General features: G+C 44.1%; 2 protein-coding genes and 2 non-coding genes across 4 annotated transcripts; 3 read left to right on the top strand and 1 right to left on the bottom strand.

Moving 5' to 3' along the window:
• Positions 1-3,362: 3,362 nt before the first annotated feature.
• LOC113111887 (zinc finger MYM-type protein 1-like) lies at positions 3,363-7,326 on the bottom strand. The gene is made up of 3 exons (XM_026277070.1): positions 6,793-7,326; positions 5,205-5,405; positions 3,363-5,116 (listed from the first exon to the last, which is right to left on the bottom strand). The coding sequence occupies exons 1-3, from the start codon at positions 6,965-6,967 to the stop codon at positions 3,369-3,371; spliced, it is 2,124 nt and encodes a 707-aa protein (XP_026132855.1). The 5' UTR covers positions 6,968-7,326; the 3' UTR covers positions 3,363-3,368.
• On the top strand, positions 7,028-10,124 carry LOC113112181 (zinc finger MYM-type protein 1-like). Its single transcript, XM_026277624.1, has 3 exons — positions 7,028-7,110; positions 7,342-7,493; positions 7,582-10,124. Exons 1-3 carry the CDS (start codon positions 7,028-7,030, stop codon positions 10,026-10,028), a joined length of 2,682 nt encoding a protein of 893 aa, XP_026133409.1. The 3' UTR covers positions 10,029-10,124.
• Positions 10,125-15,889: 5,765 nt separating this feature from the next.
• On the top strand, positions 15,890-15,971 carry trnal-uag (transfer RNA leucine (anticodon UAG)). The gene has a single exon. It is a non-coding gene; the product is annotated as a tRNA-Leu (tRNA).
• Positions 15,972-16,849: 878 nt separating this feature from the next.
• trnal-uag (transfer RNA leucine (anticodon UAG)) lies at positions 16,850-16,931 on the top strand. The gene has a single exon. It is a non-coding gene; the product is annotated as a tRNA-Leu (tRNA).
• The last annotated feature ends 1,083 nt before the right edge of the window (positions 16,932-18,014 follow it).

Raw genomic sequence — 18,014 nt, 5'->3', positions numbered from 1 at the left:
AATGACAAACATCTTTTCCTATTCCATTTTGGCTGGAAACGCTTCCAACACGCTTGCGCGTCACGTGAAAAATAGACGTCTGTTCTATTATTAGCATGCACGCTGTTTTCCCCGTGGCTCAGGCCCTGTGTCACGCAGCTCTAACCTGTTAACATGGGAGCTGAAATAAAAACGGACATGCCACGTATCCAGTCTGTCACCGGCCTTAGGGATAAATGACACAAAATATTGATTTGAAAAGGAGTTTATTGATTTAAAAACGATTGTATTGTATTGGTACCACTAAGAAAATAGTTCATTCTGGTGTGGTGAACAAATGAGTCCTATTGAAGAGATGAGTTCGAGCTTAGGACCCCATTAGTATGCTTGATCTAAATCTGTTCTTGAAATAACTTGTAGCGAATGAGCTGTCTAAACTGTTAATGAGAAAAATAGTAATATACACAAATAAACATTATTTTATGTTTCTTTTTATTTGAAAAAAGTGTAATTGTAACATTGTGCTGATTATTACGATAAAAAATAATGACATAATTACATTACGAATTGCTGTGAATACGGTAGGGCAGTAGAAGCTCAGGTAAAGCTCCACTAGCACGATCATCGGATAACGTTAGTTAGCTGTATGCTATGCTACTATCTAAGCTAACTAAAAAACACACAATGAGAAATATTTAATTTCACAATCTATAGCTTCAGTTAAATACTAGTTTCTGAAACGTATAAGTTAAAATACATTAATGACTCGTTATAACGTAGTACAAATGTCTTCTATAATAAATAGATTTTGTATGATTTGTAACCAGGCACTAAAGCGATTCAGATAAAACGTGCTTTGAACCAATCCGATCTGGGTCCTAAGCTCGGACTCGATCTCTTCAGTAGGACTCATTTGTTCACCACACGGTCTCTACGGTTAGAATCCTGCGTGTCCATGGCAACGCTCTGCTTTGCATGGCAACGCAGTGCGGAAAAGGGGCGGGGCTACATAAAGTCTATAAGCAAGGAATGTCTGTAAGGAGTCTATGTATGTATACAGCGTCAGTTGCCATTCTCTATATTAGCTGTTAAGGTCATTGATGGAGAGGGACAGTTTGATGATGACCCCTGCACAGGGACGTACTGGGACTGAAATTCAGCCCGGGACTTTAAGACGGAGAGGCCTTTTACGCGAGTGCCCTTGGTGCACGAGCAGGATTTTTTGCAGTTATTTTCATTCTAATAGTGTTTTTATGGTATAAAGACAATCAGATTACGCTGAAGACCTTCAAGAAACTTTAGGATAACACCTGCCTCCTCAGGTTGTATAAGCAAGTCCACTGCACTGAACACAACCAGGTCAGCAAAACCTAATCTCAAACACATAAGTCACACAGTATACTGCGAACTACCAGCATGTCATGTGTACAGTCAGTCGGAGTGATAAAATAGTTACAAATACTCACACCCACTCATACTCAAAAACTACAATGCAGTCCCATACAATAGAGATTGTGTGTGTGTGTGTGTGTGTGTGTACTCACTTTCAACTCTCCCTGCCTCAGCTTCCCCTGTGCTGGACCCTGCCTCTGCTGGACCCTGTCTCTGCTTACTGATTGTACAGCTACATAACATATGCATGAGAAGAACATGAGTAATAAATATGACAAAGAATAATACATTTTCTAATTCAATCTGTGCTTCAGTCAGGTTATTATCTAGTATGTGGAACTATTGGCATTTTATCCTTTATGTAAATATGTAACATTGTGCTGTATTTTTCTATTTTTGTGTGCGTGTTCTTAATAAAGCTTTGACTGATTGATTGATATGCCTAATATGATTGCCTACCCAGCCCTGCACACTGCCCCTCTACCTGTCTGTTTCCTGCTCTTCTCCTCCTGCTGCTCCTTCTTCTCCTCCTCCTGCTGCTCCTCCTCCTCCTTTCTTCTCCTCTCTCTCTCTCCTCCTGCTGCTGCTCCTCCTCCTCTCTCCTCCTGCTCCTCCTCCTTTCTTCTCCTCTCTCCTCCTGCTGCTCCTCCTCCTTCTCCTCCTCTCTCCTGCTCCTGCTGCTTCTCCTCCTTTCTTTTCCTCCTCTCTCCTGCTGCTCCTCCTTTCTTCTCTTCATCTCTCCTCCTGCTGCTGCTCCTCCTTTCTTCTCCTCCTCCTGCTGCTCCTCCTCCTCTCTCCTCCTGCTGCTCCTCCTCCTCCTTTCTTCTCCTCTCTCTCTCTCCTCCTGCTGCTGCTCCTCCTCCTCTCTCCTCCTGCTCCTCCTCCTCTCTCCTCCTCTCTCCTCGTTTCTTCTCCGCTCTCTCTCTCCTGCTGCTGCTCCTCCTCCTTTCTTCTCCTCTCTCCTCTTCCTTTTTTCTCTTCCTCTCTCCTCCTGCTGTTGCTCCTCCTCCTTTCTTCTCCTCCTCTCTCCTGCTGCTGCTCCTCCTCTCTCCTCTTCCTGCTGCTTCTCCTCCTTTCTTTTCCTCCTCTCTCCTCCTGCTGCTCCTCCTTTCTTCTCCTCATCTCTCCTCCTGCTGCTGCTCCTCCTTTCTTCTCCTCCTCCTCTCATCCTGCTGCTGCTCCTCCTTTCTTCTTCTCCTGCTACTGCTCCTCCTCCTCTCTCCTCCTGCTGCTCCTCCTCCTTTCTTCTCCTCCTCCTCTCTCCTCCTGCTGTTGCTCCTCCTAAAACTGTCCTACCTCACATCACCAGCAAACTTTGGAGAAGTTTACTCGACTCTGCAACTCTGTCTATGACTCCATCGTTGTCTAAAGTCATTAGGATCTCTTTCTCTGTGCACATTAGCATGAATGCCTCAAGACGCTCCTGTGTCAGAGTACTCCTCAGTCTGTTCTTTACATACTTGAGAGTAGAAAAGGTCCTCTCACAGGCCACTTGACTGAAAGAGAGTGTAAGCAAGAACTTGTAGGCCAGTCCAATGACGTGATAGGCATCAGTGAGGAGGTTGTATTTGGAGAGGATATGATAAACACAAATTGCACAGTCTTTGCAGGAGGTGCAGCTGGTGTTATTCAGTTCCATGTCTTCTCCATCTTCTGTCTCTTCTGCAGCCCGGACAGTGTATGACTCCAAATGTGGCAACTTAAGTCTCTCCCACTGGTTGGCCAAACTACAGAGCTCGGCATTGAGCCTTCCAGATGTTGCTCTTTCATCGAACCTAAGGAGGCATTTACTGAGTTGTTTGAGGGATTCAGATGGAAGCCCCCTATCTCTTAGTGTACCAAAATTCCTTGGGTCGAGGCATGCAAAATCATCATAAAGAGCTCCATTTGCAGAATAGCGAGCGTGAATGCTCTGAGTCACTGTGTCCAAAATGACATTGTGCACCTTGATCCTGTACTGATCCTCTGTATTCAACGAATGTTCTTCCTCTGCTACTTCACCTGGCATGGACTTCTTCTTTCTGATTTTTTTTTTCAGGTAGAGCCCCCTGAACCACCTCTTTAGATCCATTCTCCTCCAGCTCCTTGTTAGCCCATTTAACAAAGATATTTGCAGCTTTTGTGACACCATCCATGTCCCTGTTGCAGGATTTTAGGCTGTCTTGGGCCCCCATAACTAGTCGATGAGCAGTGATTAGGTCCATGCCACTGGTCTGGAGGTATCTGGAAAGTGGTGAGGTAATCTCAAAGATTCTCAAGAATAGCTGTGCTGTCAACACCGTCTCATGCTTCAGTAGGGACTCCATGTACCCCTTAGCTCTTGCTCTGACATGTGCTTTGATTGACATATCTTCCACTATCCTTTTCAGTGTTAAGATTAAATCAACATACAAAGCATTGTCAGGGTTACCAAAACAGCCAAATATCTTGCTTAGGGCCTGGTCCTTGGCCCACCATCTTGTCTCCCCGATAGGAGACAGCCGTCTGTGTCGCTTGTCATCACTGACTTCCTCCCACATTTTCATACGCTTGTATGAGTCCTTGATAAATACAGCAACATCATTCACTATGGAGAAAAGGGATGCACTTTCTATCACAGCACTCGTGGTGTCACCCAGAACAAGATTGAGCACATGTGCATAGCACCAGATGTGCACTTGGTTAGGAGACTCTGATGCCAGTAAAGCAGAGAACCCCTTGTACTGGCCTTGCATGTTTGCAGCTCCATCGGTTGAGTTGCCAACACAGTTCCTAAGCTCAATATCCACCTTTGCTAGAGTTTTTTTAAGTAGCTCCACAAAATACTCTCCAGTTGATGACTCACAATCAACCACACCTATGAGCTTCTCATGGACCACATCAGTCACATATCTGAGGATAACAGCACATTGGTCTGTGGAGGTAATATCTTGTGTGGTGTCAATCTGCAGAGAAAACATTCCTGCTTGCCTTACTTCCCTTGAAATGCTTTCTTTGATTAAGTGGCTGATTACATCAATCACTTTGTTGACAGATGTTTTAGACAGCAGTGTAACGAAAGATCCTCTGCCTTTAACACCGGTCTTATTTAGGCTTTGGCTTTTTTGTACACATTCATTTACATGTTCTTGCAGAGAGACATCAAATTTGCTCAGCAGGAGGATCATTTCCAAGAAGTTTCCATGATCAACAGCAATGTTGTCCCATGTGTATGCAGCTTCAAATTTGGTGCCTCTATAGCTAAGACCACACTTTCCAATGACTTTTATCACTTCAATGACACGGTCCATGACTTGGCGTTTCTTTCTGACTTGGTCACGGTGAAGAGACACTTGTTTTCCACTTAGTAAGCTTACTATGTCTGCTTGACTGGCCATCATAAAATATGCTTCTGCACTGTCTCTGTGAACTTGGTTTCTTTCGTGCTCTTCTATTCTCTGATGTACATGCTTCCAGGCTGTCATTCCCCCCTTAATGAACGCACTTTCACTTGCAGATGGCTTTGCATATGCCAAACATACTGTGCAGTAGAGTGAGTTTTCTTTCTTACAGTATGTGAGCCACTTTCTCATAATACCATCTTTAGTATGATAGATAGTCGTGCCTTTTCTGGTGGGTTGTTGAGGGTGGTAAGAAAAAAAAAAATCTAAATCTTTGGAGGCCGGTCGTGTATAAAAATCAAAGCCCTCATCTTCAGCTCTGTTTAGGTCTATCCTTGGTGCATCTTCACCTGTCTTGGACCCTGCCTCTGTCTGTACTGGTTGTACTGCATGAGAAGAACGTGACGTCACTATATCTTATTCTATCTATGCATAATATGATTGCCTACCCAGTCCTGCACACTGCCCCTGTACCTGTCACTGTTTTTGTTCTTGTTCCATTATCCTCCTGCTCCTGCTCCTCCTGCTCTGCTTTCTCCTGCTGCTTTCCTTCCTCCTGCTCCTCCTCCTTCTTTTGCTCTGCTTTCTCCTGCTGCTCCTCCTTCTCTCCCTCCTCATCAATATGACTGCAGGGGTCATCATCAAACTGTCCCTCTCCATCAATGACCTTAACAGCTAATATAGAGAATGGCAACTGACGCTGTATACATACATAGACTCCTTACAGACATTCCTTGCTTATAGACTTTATGTAGCCCCGCCCCTTTTCCGCACTGCGTTGCCATGCAAAGCAGAGCGTTGCCATGGACACGCAGGATTCTAACCGTAGAGACCGTGTGGTGAACAAATGAGTCCTACTGAAGAGATCGAGTCCGAGCTTAGGACCCAGATCGGATTGGTTCAAAGCACGTTTTATCTGAATCGCTTTAGTGCCTGGTTACAAATCATACAAAATCTATTTATTATAGAAGACATTTGTACTACGTTATAACGAGTCATTAATGTATTTTAACTTATACGTTTCAGAAACTAGTATTTAACTGAAGCTATAGATTGTGAAATTAAATATTTCTCATTGTGTGTTTTTTAGTTAGCTTAGATAGTAGCATAGCATACAGCTAACTAACGTTATCCGATGATCGTGCTAGTGGAGCTTTACCTGAGCTTCTACTGCCCTACCGTATTCACAGCAATTCGTAATGTAATTATGTCATTATTTTTTATCGTAATAATCAGCACAATGTTACAATTACACTTTTTTCAAATAAAAAGAAACATAAAATAATGTTTATTTGTGTATATTACTATTTTTCTCATTAACAGTTTAGACAGCTCATTCGCTACAAGTTATTTCAAGAACAGATTTAGATCAAGCATACTAATGGGGTCCTAAGCTCGAACTCATCTCTTCAATAGGACTCATTTGTTCACCACACCAGAATGAACTATTTTCTTAGTGGTACCAATACAATACAATCGTTTTTAAATCAATAAACTCCTTTTCAAATCAATATTTTGTGTCATTTATCCCTAAGGCCGGTGACAGACTGGATACGTGGCATGTCCGTTTTTATTTCAGCTCCCATGTTAACAGGTTAGAGCTGCGTGACACAGGGCCTGAGCCACGGGGAAAACAGCGTGCATGCTAATAATAGAACAGACGTCTATTTTTCACGTGACGCGCAAGCGTGTTGGAAGCGTTTCCAGCCAAAATGGAATAGGAAAAGATGTTTGTCATTTTGACACGAATAAATATTAATAAATTACATTTTGATATTTGAGAGTCTCTAGGTTTTTACATAAATGAAGATATAAATGTAATTTAAACAAATGTATCACCAGAGGCTTATTTTTATTTTTTTACCAGAGTCTTATCATATTATGTCTCCTAGCAGCAGCGCTGCGTCAGACACGTTTCTGGTGTGCAAAGACCAGGCAAAGACATGGAAAACGCTACGCAAACACCACGCTCACGCACAGTCAGCCAGCCAGCGTGTCGCCGCCGCTCGCCGGCCTAATCGTGCACCTGTCCTATCCATGCTGCTGGGTCCTCCTTCCTCACCTGCACCTCCTGCCACAGCACCCTTTTCAGTGCGGAAAAGGTCCGTTAATTTGGCACATTTAGCTGCCTCTTGTGCCAACATTTTTTTTTTTTTCATTCTTATTTTTTCGGCCCCACCCATTTCTTTCTCTTCTTTCCTTCGTTTCGCCATTTTTACCGTCTGTCTCTGTTGCATTCACACAAACTCAAACCTAACCAAGTAAACTCCTTTGATCGGCGCCTTTGAGCCAATCGGATGTCAGGAAATAGGAGGATCAGTCCAAGTTGGGAGAGGCCGCTCGTATCCCCCCTTAAGATTGGAAGTATTGGTTTGGCCCAGTCTGAAACACACACACACACACACACACACACACACAGACACACAGCTGCGTTCCGCTGCAGCTGAGCGGCCGCTACAGGCCGGTACGGTACCGTATCATATAAAATAAATAATAATAATAAAAAATAATAATAACAAATTTGACCACCGGCCGATTCGGCCTGAAATGGACCGGCCGTTCGGGATTGTTCCCGGTATTCCCGATTGCCAATCCGTCCCTGCCCCTGCAGTCATATTGATGAGGAGGGAGAGAAGGAGGAGCAGCAGGAGAAAGCAGAGCAAAAGAAGGAGGAGGAGCAGGAGGAAGGAAAGCAGCAGGAGAAAGCAGAGCAGGAGGAGCAGGAGCAGGAGGATAATGGAACAAGAACAAAAACAGTGACAGGTACAGGGGCAGTGTGCAGGACTGGGTAGGCAATCATATTATGCATAGATAGAATAAGATATAGTGACGTCACGTTCTTCTCATGCAGTACAACCAGTACAGACAGAGGCAGGGTCCAAGACAGGTGAAGATGCACCAAGGATAGACCTAAACAGAGCTGAAGATGAGGGCTTTGATTTTTATACACGACCGGCCTCCAAAGATTTAGATTTTTTTTTTTCTTACCACCCTCAACAACCCACCAGAAAAGGCACGACTATCTATCATACTAAAGATGGTATTATGAGAAAGTGGCTCACATACTGTAAGAAAGAAAACTCACTCTACTGCACAGTATGTTTGGCATATGCAAAGCCATCTGCAAGTGAAAGTGCGTTCATTAAGGGGGGAATGACAGCCTGGAAGCATGTACATCAGAGAATAGAAGAGCACGAAAGAAACCAAGTTCACAGAGACAGTGCAGAAGCATATTTTATGATGGCCAGTCAAGCAGACATAGTAAGCTTACTAAGTGGAAAACAAGTGTCTCTTCACCGTGACCAAGTCAGAAAGAAACGCCAAGTCATGGACCGTGTCATTGAAGTGATAAAAGTCATTGGAAAGTGTGGTCTTAGCTATAGAGGCACCAAATTTGAAGCTGCATACACATGGGACAACATTGCTGTTGATCATGGAAACTTCTTGGAAATGATCCTCCTGCTGAGCAAATTTGATGTCTCTCTGCAAGAACATGTAAATGAATGTGTACAAAAAAGCCAAAGCCTAAATAAGACCGGTGTTAAAGGCAGAGGATCTTTCGTTACACTGCTGTCTAAAACATCTGTCAACAAAGTGATTGATGTAATCAGCCACTTAATCAAAGAAAGCATTTCAAGGGAAGTAAGGCAAGCAGGAATGTTTTCTCTGCAGATTGACACCACACAAGATATTACCTCCACAGACCAATGTGCTGTTATCCTCAGATATGTGACTGATGTGGTCCATGAGAAGCTCATAGGTGTGGTTGATTGTGAGTCATCAACTGGAGAGTATTTTGTGGAGCTACTTAAAAAAACTCTAGCAAAGGTGGATATTGAGCTTAGGAACTGTGTTGGCAACTCAACCGATGGAGCTGCAAACATGCAAGGCCAGTACAAGGGGTTCTCTGCTTTACTGGCATCAGAGTCTCCTAACCAAGTGCACATCTGGTGCTATGCACATGTGCTCAATCTTGTTCTGGGTGACACCACGAGTGCTGTGATAGAAAGTGCATCCCTTTTCTCCATAGTGAATGATGTTGCTGTATTTATCAAGGACTCATACAAGCGTATGAAAATGTGGGAGGAAGTCAGTGATGACAAGCGACACAGACGGCTGTCTCCTATCGGGGAGACAAGATGGTGGGCCAAGGACCAGGCCCTAAGCAAGATATTTGGCTGTTTTGGTAACCCTGACAATGCTTTGTATGTTGATTTAATCTTAACACTGAAAAGGATAGTGGAAGATATGTCAATCAAAGCACATGTCAGAGCAAGAGCTAAGGGGTACATGGAGTCCCTACTGAAGCATGAGACGGTGTTGACAGCACAGCTATTCTTGAGAATCTTTGAGATTACCTCACCACTTTCCAGATACCTCCAGACCAGTGGCATGGACCTAATCACTGCTCATCGACTAGTTATGGGGGCCCAAGACAGCCTAAAATCCTGCAACAGGGACATGGATGGTGTCACAAAAGCTGCAAATATCTTTGTTAAATGGGCTAACAAGGAGCTGGAGGAGAATGGATCTAAAGAGGTGGTTCAGGGGGCTCTACCTGAAAAAAAAATCAGAAAGAAGAAGTCCATGCCAGGTGAAGTAGCAGAGGAAGAACATTCGTTGAATACAGAGGATCAGTACAGGATCAAGGTGCACAATGTCATTTTGGACACAGTGACTCAGAGCATTCACGCTCGCTATTCTGCAAATGGAGCTCTTTATGATGATTTTGCATGCCTCGACCCAAGGAATTTTGGTACACTAAGAGATAGGGGGCTTCCATCTGAATCCCTCAAACAACTCAGTAAATGCCTCCTTAGGTTCGATGAAAGAGCAACATCTGGAAGGCTCAATGCCGAGCTCTGTAGTTTGGCCAACCAGTGGGAGAGACTTAAGTTGCCACATTTGGAGTCATACACTGTCCGGGCTGCAGAAGAGACAGAAGATGGAGAAGACATGGAACTGAATAACACCAGCTGCACCTCCTGCAAAGACTGTGCAATTTGTGTTTATCATATCCTCTCCAAATACAACCTCCTCACTGATGCCTATCACGTCATTGGACTGGCCTACAAGTTCTTGCTTACACTCTCTTTCAGTCAAGTGGCCTGTGAGAGGACCTTTTCTACTCTCAAGTATGTAAAGAACAGACTGAGGAGTACTCTGACACAGGAGCGTCTTGAGGCATTCATGCTAATGTGCACAGAGAAAGAGATCCTAATGACTTTAGACAACGATGGAGTCATAGACAGAGTTGCAGAGTCGAGTAAACTTCTCCAAAGTTTGCTGGTGATGTGAGGTAGGACAGTTTTAGGAGGAGCAACAGCAGGAGGAGAGAGGAGGAGGAGAAGAAAGGAGGAGGAGCAGCAGGAGGAGAGAGGAGGAGGAGCAGTAGCAGGAGAAGAAGAAAGGAGGAGCAGCAGCAGGATGAGAGGAGGAGGAGAAGAAAGGAGGAGCAGCAGCAGGAGGAGAGATGAGGAGAAGAAAGGAGGAGCAGCAGGAGGAGAGAGGAGGAAAAGAAAGGAGGAGAAGCAGCAGGAAGAGGAGAGAGGAGGAGCAGCAGCAGGAGAGAGGAGGAGAAGAAAGGAGGAGGAGCAACAGCAGGAGGAGAGAGGAAGAGAAAAAAGGAAGAGGAGAGAGGAGAAGAAAGGAGGAGGAGCAGCAGCAGGAGAGAGAGAGCGGAGAAGAAACGAGGAGAGAGGAGGAGAGAGGAGGAGGAGCAGGAGGAGAGAGGAGGAGGAGCAGCAGCAGGAGGAGAGAGAGAGAGGAGAAGAAAGGAGGAGGAGGAGCAGCAGGAGGAGAGAGGAGGAGGAGCAGCAGGAGGAGGAGAAGAAAGGAGGAGCAGCAGCAGGAGGAGAGATGAAGAGAAGAAAGGAGGAGCAGCAGGAGAGAGGAGGAAAAGAAAGGAGGAGAAGCAGCAGGAGCAGGAGAGAGGAGGAGAAGGAGGAGGAGCAGCAGGAGGAGAGAGGAGAAGAAAGGAGGAGGAGCAGGAGGAGAGAGGAGGAGGAGCAGCAGCAGGAGGAGAGAGAGAGAGGAGAAGAAAGGAGGAGGAGGAGCAGCAGGAGGAGGAGAAGAAGGAGCAGCAGGAGGAGAAGAGCAGGAAACAGACAGGTAGAGGGGCAGTGTGCAGGGCTGGGTAGGCAATCATATTAGGCATATCAATCAATCAGTCAAAGCTTTATTAAGAACACGCACACAAAAATAGAAAAATACAGCACAATGTTACATATTTACATAAAGGATAAAATGCCAATAGTTCCACATACTAGATAATAACCTGACTGAAGCACAGATTGAATTAGAAAATGTATTATTCTTTGTCATATTTATTACTCATGTTCTTCTCATGCATATGTTATGTAGCTGTACAATCAGTAAGCAGAGACAGGGTCCAGCAGAGGCAGGGTCCAGCACAGGGGAAGCTGAGGCAGGGAGAGTTGAAAGTGAGTACACACACACACACACACACACACAATCTCTATTGTATGGGACTGCATTGTAGTTTTTGAGTATGAGTGGGTGTGAGTATTTGTAACTATTTTATCACTCCGACTGACTGTACACATGACATGCTGGTAGTTCGCAGTATACTGTGTGACTTATGTGTTTGAGATTAGGTTTTGCTGACCTGGTTGTGTTCAGTGCAGTGGACTTGCTTATACAACCTGAGGAGGCAGGTGTTATCCTAAAGTTTCTTGAAGGTCTTCAGCGTAATCTGATTGTCTTTATACCATAAAAACACTATTAGAATGAAAATAACTGCAAAAAATCCTGCTCGTGCACCAAGGGCACTCGCGTAAAAGGCCTCTCCGTCTTAAAGTCCCGGGCTGAATTTCAGTCCCAGTACGTCCCTGTCTGCTATCTTGGGTTTCTTTGGGATGGGGATGATGGTGGAGCGTTTGAAGCAGGAAGGCACTTCAAACAACTCCAGGGATCTGTTGAAGATTTGTGAAAAGATGGGGGCCAGCTGGTCAGCACAGATTTTCAGACAGGCTGGTGAAACACCATCTGGGCCTGGTGCTTTTCTTCTTTTGTTCTTCTTGAAGACCTGGCGCACATCATCTTCACAGATTTGAAGAGCAGGAGGTGTGGAGGGTGGGATTACAGGAGGTGTTAATGGTTGTGTAGGGAGATGGTCAGAATGGGTGATGGGGGTTTCAAATCTACAATAAAACTCATTCAGGTCGTTAGCAAGTCGTTGATTAGCCTCAGTGCAAGGGGATGGTGTCTTGTAGTTTGTGATGGCTCTTAGACCTCTCCACACTGAAGTTGAGTCGTTGGAAGTAAACTGGTCTTCCAACTTTTTAGCGTAGGTCTTTTTATCCGCTCTGATCTCTTTGTTCAGTGTGTTCCTGGCCTGATTGTACAAGACCCTGTCCCCATTTCTGTAGGCATCCTCTTTGGCCTGATGAAGATGTCTGAGTTTTACTGTAAACCATGGCTTATCATTGTTGAATGTTAAATAAGTCCTGGTAGGAATGCATATATCCTCACAGAAACTAATATAGGATGTTACGGTCTCTGTGAGTTCGTCCAGATCGGTGGTAGCAGCTTCAAAAACACTCCAATCAGTGAGGTCAAAACAAGATTGTAAATCCTGCTCTGTTTCGCTGGTCCATCTCTTCACAGTCCTTACTACAGGTTTAGCAGATTTAAGTTTTTGCTTGTAGGACGGTATAAGATGAACCAGACAGTGATCAGAACGTCCCAAAGCTGCTCGTGGAACAGAGTGATATGCATCCTTTATTGTGGTGTAACAGTGATCCAATATATTACTGTCTCTGGTGGGACATTTAACATGCTGTCTGTATTTTGGTAGTTCACGGGAGAGATTGGCTTTGTTAAAGTCCCCAAGAATGATTAAAACAGAGTCCGGGTGTTGTTGTTCTGTGTCTGTGATCTGATCAGCGAGTTTCTGTAAAGCTGAGCTCACATGCGCTTGCGGAGGGATGTAAACACTGACCAGAATGAACGAGTGAAACTCCCGCGGCGAATAGAACGGCTTGCATTTGACAAATTGCATTTCTAGATCAGGACAGCACATCTTCTTTAACACAGTTACATCTGTACACCACCGTTCATTGATGTAAAAGCATGTTCCGCCGCCGCGCGATATCCCAGTTGATTCTGCGTCGCGGTCCGCTCTGAACAGCTGAAAGCCCGGCAGATGGACCGCGCTGTCCGGTATGGTGTCATTCAGCCAGGTTTCCGTGAAACACAGAGCAGCATAGTGAGAGAAATCCTTATTTGTCCAAGAGAGCAGAAGCAGTTCGTCTGTTTTGTTGGGTAGAGAGCGGAGATTTGCGAGATGGATGCTAGGCAACGGCGTTCGAAATCCGCGCTTCCTGAGTCTGATGAGCGCTCCCGCTCGCTTCCCCCGTCTGCGCGTCTGCTCAAACCCCGTCTGCCGCCTGCTCAAACCCCCTGCTCAAACCCCGTTGCACACCGGTGCATGCCGTTTCCAGGAAACATGACGTTCAATCCGGAAACCATAGCAAAACGTTGCGCACCGTTTTGAACTTGAACATGCCCCTGGTGAATATAGCTAATTCTGATCATTTTGTTCAGTGTATATATATATATATATATATATATATATATACATACACACACACACACACATGTATATATATATATATATATATATATATATATATATATATATATATATATATATATATATATATATATACAAAACTTTTGTTTTTGCCCGCATTTTTCATGAGCTGAACACAAAAGGCCTATTTCTCTCAAATATTGTTCACAAATCTGTCTAAATATGTTTTAGTGAGCACTTCTCCTTTGTTGAGATAATCCATCCACCTCACAGGTGTGCATATCAAGATGCTGATCAGAAAGCATAATTATTGCACAGGTGTGCCTTAGGCTGGCCACAATAAAAGGCCACTCTAAAATGTACAGTTTAAATGTACTGGGGGTGGGGGGCAGGGGCCGGGTGGGGTGGGGTGACCACCATTTGCCTCACGCAGTGCAACACGTTTGCTTTGCATAGAGATGATCGGATTGTTGAATGTGGATTGTAAAAAGGTATGATAATGTAAAAGCGACTAGAAGCAGATGAGGCTCTGCCATTTTTCTTTATTTTACTTTATTTACCTCAGTGTTAACTATATGGCTGTGCGCAGGAAGAAGGCACACAAGACCGCATTTTATATGACCATTTATTAAAACCACATACACAGTTAACCAAATAAAAGTTTATTATAAACATATGTTTTTTATTATATAGGACTCAATGTTTTTTCTTTTTTTATTGTATAGTGTACATAATTTAAATGTGATTGAAAATAAAAATGAAAATATGAATGTAGTCCTAAATATTTATGTTATATCATAATCTGCACCACCCCATCGTTACTTTCTTTGATGAAGTTTGCAGGGTGTTCCAAATGAGCGGTTATTGTCAGTGAAGTCCACTTCAACTGATATACCGTGCTCAGGGAGTAGGGTGCAGTGAACACTGCGTAAGGACCCTGTCGAATGGAACGCACCTCGGTTCTTCTTAGGGAACCGGTTGAACCATTTCACCAAATCGAACTGAATCGTTTGAAACGGTTCGCATCTCCAATAAGCATTAATCCACAAATTATTTAAACTGTTAACTTTTTTAACGTTACTGACTCTCCCTCTGAGTCAGAATAAACCAATATCTCTGAGTAATTCATTTACTCAAACAGTACACTGACTGAACTGCTGTGAAGAACAAACTGAAGATGAACACAGAGCAGAGCCAGATGATGAACGAACACGTCCACTGCGTTCTCGAGTCAAGAACCGGTTGCATCAGTTTTCGGATCACCAGTACACTGAACTGAGAACCGTTTCTGTCGGACGCATACGATTTGAGAACCGATGAACTGATGATACTACGCATGCGTGTAATATTCAAGTATTTTGTTAAACATCGGAAAGTGTAATAAAATAACACTTTTTTTTTTTTAAGATGAATGATTCTAATCTGTATATTGTAGATTATGTATAGGCCAAGGGGTTTTGAGGGAAGTTGAAGCAGGGACACCAATGATTTACAAGAATGGTGAAGTTACTTCAAAACAGGAAGAAGAACTTGAATATAATAATAGAGAAAAGAAATAAATATCCTAAAGAATGGTTACAGCCAATGTCACTCATTCTGTCAAGTTTTAGGTGAAAAAATGCTTGGAGCATATCGGATAATGCACAGCTGTATGCCGAGAAGGAGGCCTCTACCTTGGAGAATTTCAAGGCGTTATGTTGTGGCAAAGCTCGACAAGGAAAATTTTGGTGGAAGGTTGTCTGGGAAAAAGGGCATTATGTGGTAGCGTGGCCGAGAGGTTCTCCACCCCCCCCCCCCAATCTCTTCAGGGGCATGGGTTCGAATCCCACAGCTGCCAGGGGCTCCTTTTTGATAGACACTTTGTGCTGCCATGGTCGAATAAGAGCTTTCCTTGGCTGCATTGGACGTGTTTAGCGAAAAAGGTTCACCCTGGCCATTTCCTCTATTTCTGGATGGTGGAAGGACCAAACAAGAATGTAAAGTATTCCTGGATGGGTAGCGTGGCCGAGTGGTCTAAGGCGCTGGGTTTAAGCTGGGGAACAATAGTCTGTCAAAGACAGGGAAAAAGGGAAGAAAAGAGGGAAGGAAGAAAAAAAGATGGGAAAGAAGAGAAAAAAAAAATGAAGAAAAAAAAAAGGGTAAAATTTGACATTTAAAGACAGATCTTCCTTAGCATGCGCGCAGTGATACATCTTCCGGTTTTTATTTGCGGTAAATTCGCGCATTTATATTACACCGTTTTCTATTGCAGGTGCTCCCTTCGACCCGGGTTCGAATCCAGCTAAAGACAACTATTTGTTTTATTGTTAATTGCTTTAAATAAATGAAGTTTCAAGGTTAATTAAATGTATATATGTGCTTTGTTTGATATTTTTTCATTAAATTTTAATACACCAATGGAAATGTGTTTTGTTCTTATTAGTTATTTAGTAGTTGTTGTGTAAATGTTTATTCTGATTAAGCATGTTATTATTTGTAGTTGTATTCATTCATTTATTTTAAGCATGTTATTAGTTGTGATTTTATTGATATTAAATCAGATTTTTTTTAAGGTTACATTCGTTCAAGACACCTTCAAATCTGTCATTTCTCATTTCTGATGGGTAGTGTGGCCGAGTGGTCTAAGGCGCTGGATTTAGGCTCCAGTCTCTCTGGGGGCGTGGGTTCGAATCACACTGCTGCCAGCTGTGCTTTTAATTAAGGCCGGGAGGCCCTGCGGGTACTCGATAATGGTCTGAAAATATTGTGGGAGAGCACACTTTCCCTGGCAGCAGCCACGCACTCCAGGGACATGCGAGTCAAACAAGACGCATCGTCCTCTTCCACGGCCGATCGCCTGTTTGCTAAGGCAGGCTGACTCAGTCCTGCTCCTGGGGCACTGCCCTTCATCTGTGGTTTACTGACTACTTGAGGTTTCGTTGCTGATGATTTGAGTCAATCCTGTGCTGATCTGTTCTTCCAAACTCATCTCAGACTTGTTGTGACAGTGACACAGCCGCAAGCCCTAACCTGCAGGGGATCAATTTGTTTTACACAAATAGGATTAGACTGTACCTTTTCAGCAAAGTCAGCATCGGACGGCCTTTCCAGTGCTGGAAGCCTGTCCCAGCCTCTGCTCCTTTCTAACAGAGGCACCCTGTTGAAGCAGGGACACCAATGATTTACAAGTATAGTGAAGTTACTTCAAAACAGGAAGAAGAACTTGAATATAATAATAGAGAAAAGAAATAAATATCCCAATGAATGGTAACAGCCAATGTCACTCATTATAAGTTTTAGGTGAAAAAATGCTTGGAGCATATCGGATAATGCACAGCTGTATGCCGTTTTCAGGACAGCCCTAAAGGCATTGATTAGCGAATTTCAGGTGTGTTTGATCTGAGAAGGACATGCACTCCGCAGAAGGGGAGCCGCTAGGAGTAGTACTGCATTCCCCTGCAAGAAGGAAGCCTCTACCTTGGAGAATTTCAAGGCGTTATGTTGTGGCAAAGCTCGACAAGGAAAAATTTGGTGGAAGGTTGTCTGGGGAAAAGGGCATTATGTGGTAGCGTGGCCGCGGATGGGTAGCGTGGCCGAGTGGTCTAAGGTGCTGGATTTAGGCTCCAGTCTTTCTGGGGGCGTGGGTTCGAATCCCACCGCTGCCAGCTGTGCTTTTAATTAAGGCCGGGAGTCCCTGCGGGTACTCGATAATGGTCTGAAAATATTGTGGGAGAGCACACTTTCAAACAAGGCGCCTTGTCCTCTCCCACCGCCGATCGCCTGTTTGCTAAGGCAGGCTGACTCAGTCCTGCTCCTGGGGCACTGCCCTTCATCTGTGGTTTACTGACTACTTGAGGTTTCGTTGCTGATGATTTGAGTCAATCCTGTGCTGATCTGTTCTTCCAAACTCATCTCAGACTTGTTGTGACAGCGACACAGCCGCAAGCCCTAACCTGCAGGGGATCAATTTGTTTTACACAAATAGGATTAGACTGTAGCTTTTCAGCAAAGTCAGCATCGGACGGCCTTTCCAGACGTTGAGTGACCCGTAGAATGTGGTATCATGAGGTAGCGTGGCCGAGCGGTGTAAGGCGCTGGATTAAGGCTCCATTCTCTTCGGAGGTATGGGTTCAAATACCACTGCTGCCAAGACAACCTTTTGGAAGACAGCTGTGTGAAGTGACGCTGTGTGAACATCCAAATTGAGTTGCTTTTGCTTTCTTTGCTTTTTAGACCAAGTAAGCGCTAGAAGCCTTACCCAGCCTCTGCTCCTTTCTAACAGAGGCACCCTGTTGAAGCAGGGACACCAATGATTTACAAGTATAGTGAAGTTACTTCAAAACAGGAAAAAGAACTTGAATATAATAATAGAGAAAATAAATAAATATCCCAAAGAATGGTAACAGCCAATGTCACTCATTATAAGTTTTAGGTGAAAAAATGCTTGGAGCATATCGGATAATGCACAGCTGTATGCCGTTTTCAGGACAGCCCTAAAGGCATTGATTAGCAAATTTTCAGGTGTGTTTGATCTGAGAAGGACATGCACTCCGCAGAAGGGGAGCCGCCAGGAGTAGTACTGCATTCCCCTGCAAGAAGGAGGCCTCTACCTCCTACCTTAAAGGCGTTATGTTGTGGCAAAGCTCAACAAGGAAAAATTTGGTGGAAGGTTGTCTGGAGAAAAGGGCATTATGTGGACGCGTGGCCGAGAGGTTCTTTCTTTCTTTTTTCCCCAATCTCTTCAGGGG

The sequence above is a fragment of the Carassius auratus genome, chromosome 12, assembly GCF_003368295.1.
Source record: "Carassius auratus strain Wakin chromosome 12, ASM336829v1, whole genome shotgun sequence".
NCBI classification, from domain to species: Eukaryota; Metazoa; Chordata; class Actinopteri; order Cypriniformes; family Cyprinidae; genus Carassius; species Carassius auratus.
Note: the sequence above shows the minus strand (reverse complement) of the source record. Positions and strands in the feature narration are given on the sequence as shown.

Bases quoted from the DNA above. Each gene is read 5' to 3' on its own strand.
- LOC113111887 (XM_026277070.1), bottom strand. From the start codon at position 6,967: ATGCAACAGAGACAGACGGTAAAAATGGCGAAACGAAGGAAAGAAGAG. The intron at 5,406-6,792 runs GTGAGGAAGGAG...TCTCTATATTAG, and splicing joins TGCTGTGGCAGGAGGTGCAG to CTGTTAAGGTCATTGATGGA. The intron at 5,117-5,204 runs GTACAGGGGCAG...CTTCTCATGCAG, and splicing joins AAGAACAAAAACAGTGACAG to TACAACCAGTACAGACAGAG.
- LOC113112181 (XM_026277624.1), top strand. From the start codon at position 7,028: ATGTCAGGAAATAGGAGGATCAGTCCAAGTTGGGAGAGGCCGCTCGTA. The intron at 7,111-7,341 runs GTCTGAAACACA...CTGCCCCTGCAG, and splicing joins GGAAGTATTGGTTTGGCCCA to TCATATTGATGAGGAGGGAG. The intron at 7,494-7,581 runs GTACAGGGGCAG...CTTCTCATGCAG, and splicing joins AAGAACAAAAACAGTGACAG to TACAACCAGTACAGACAGAG.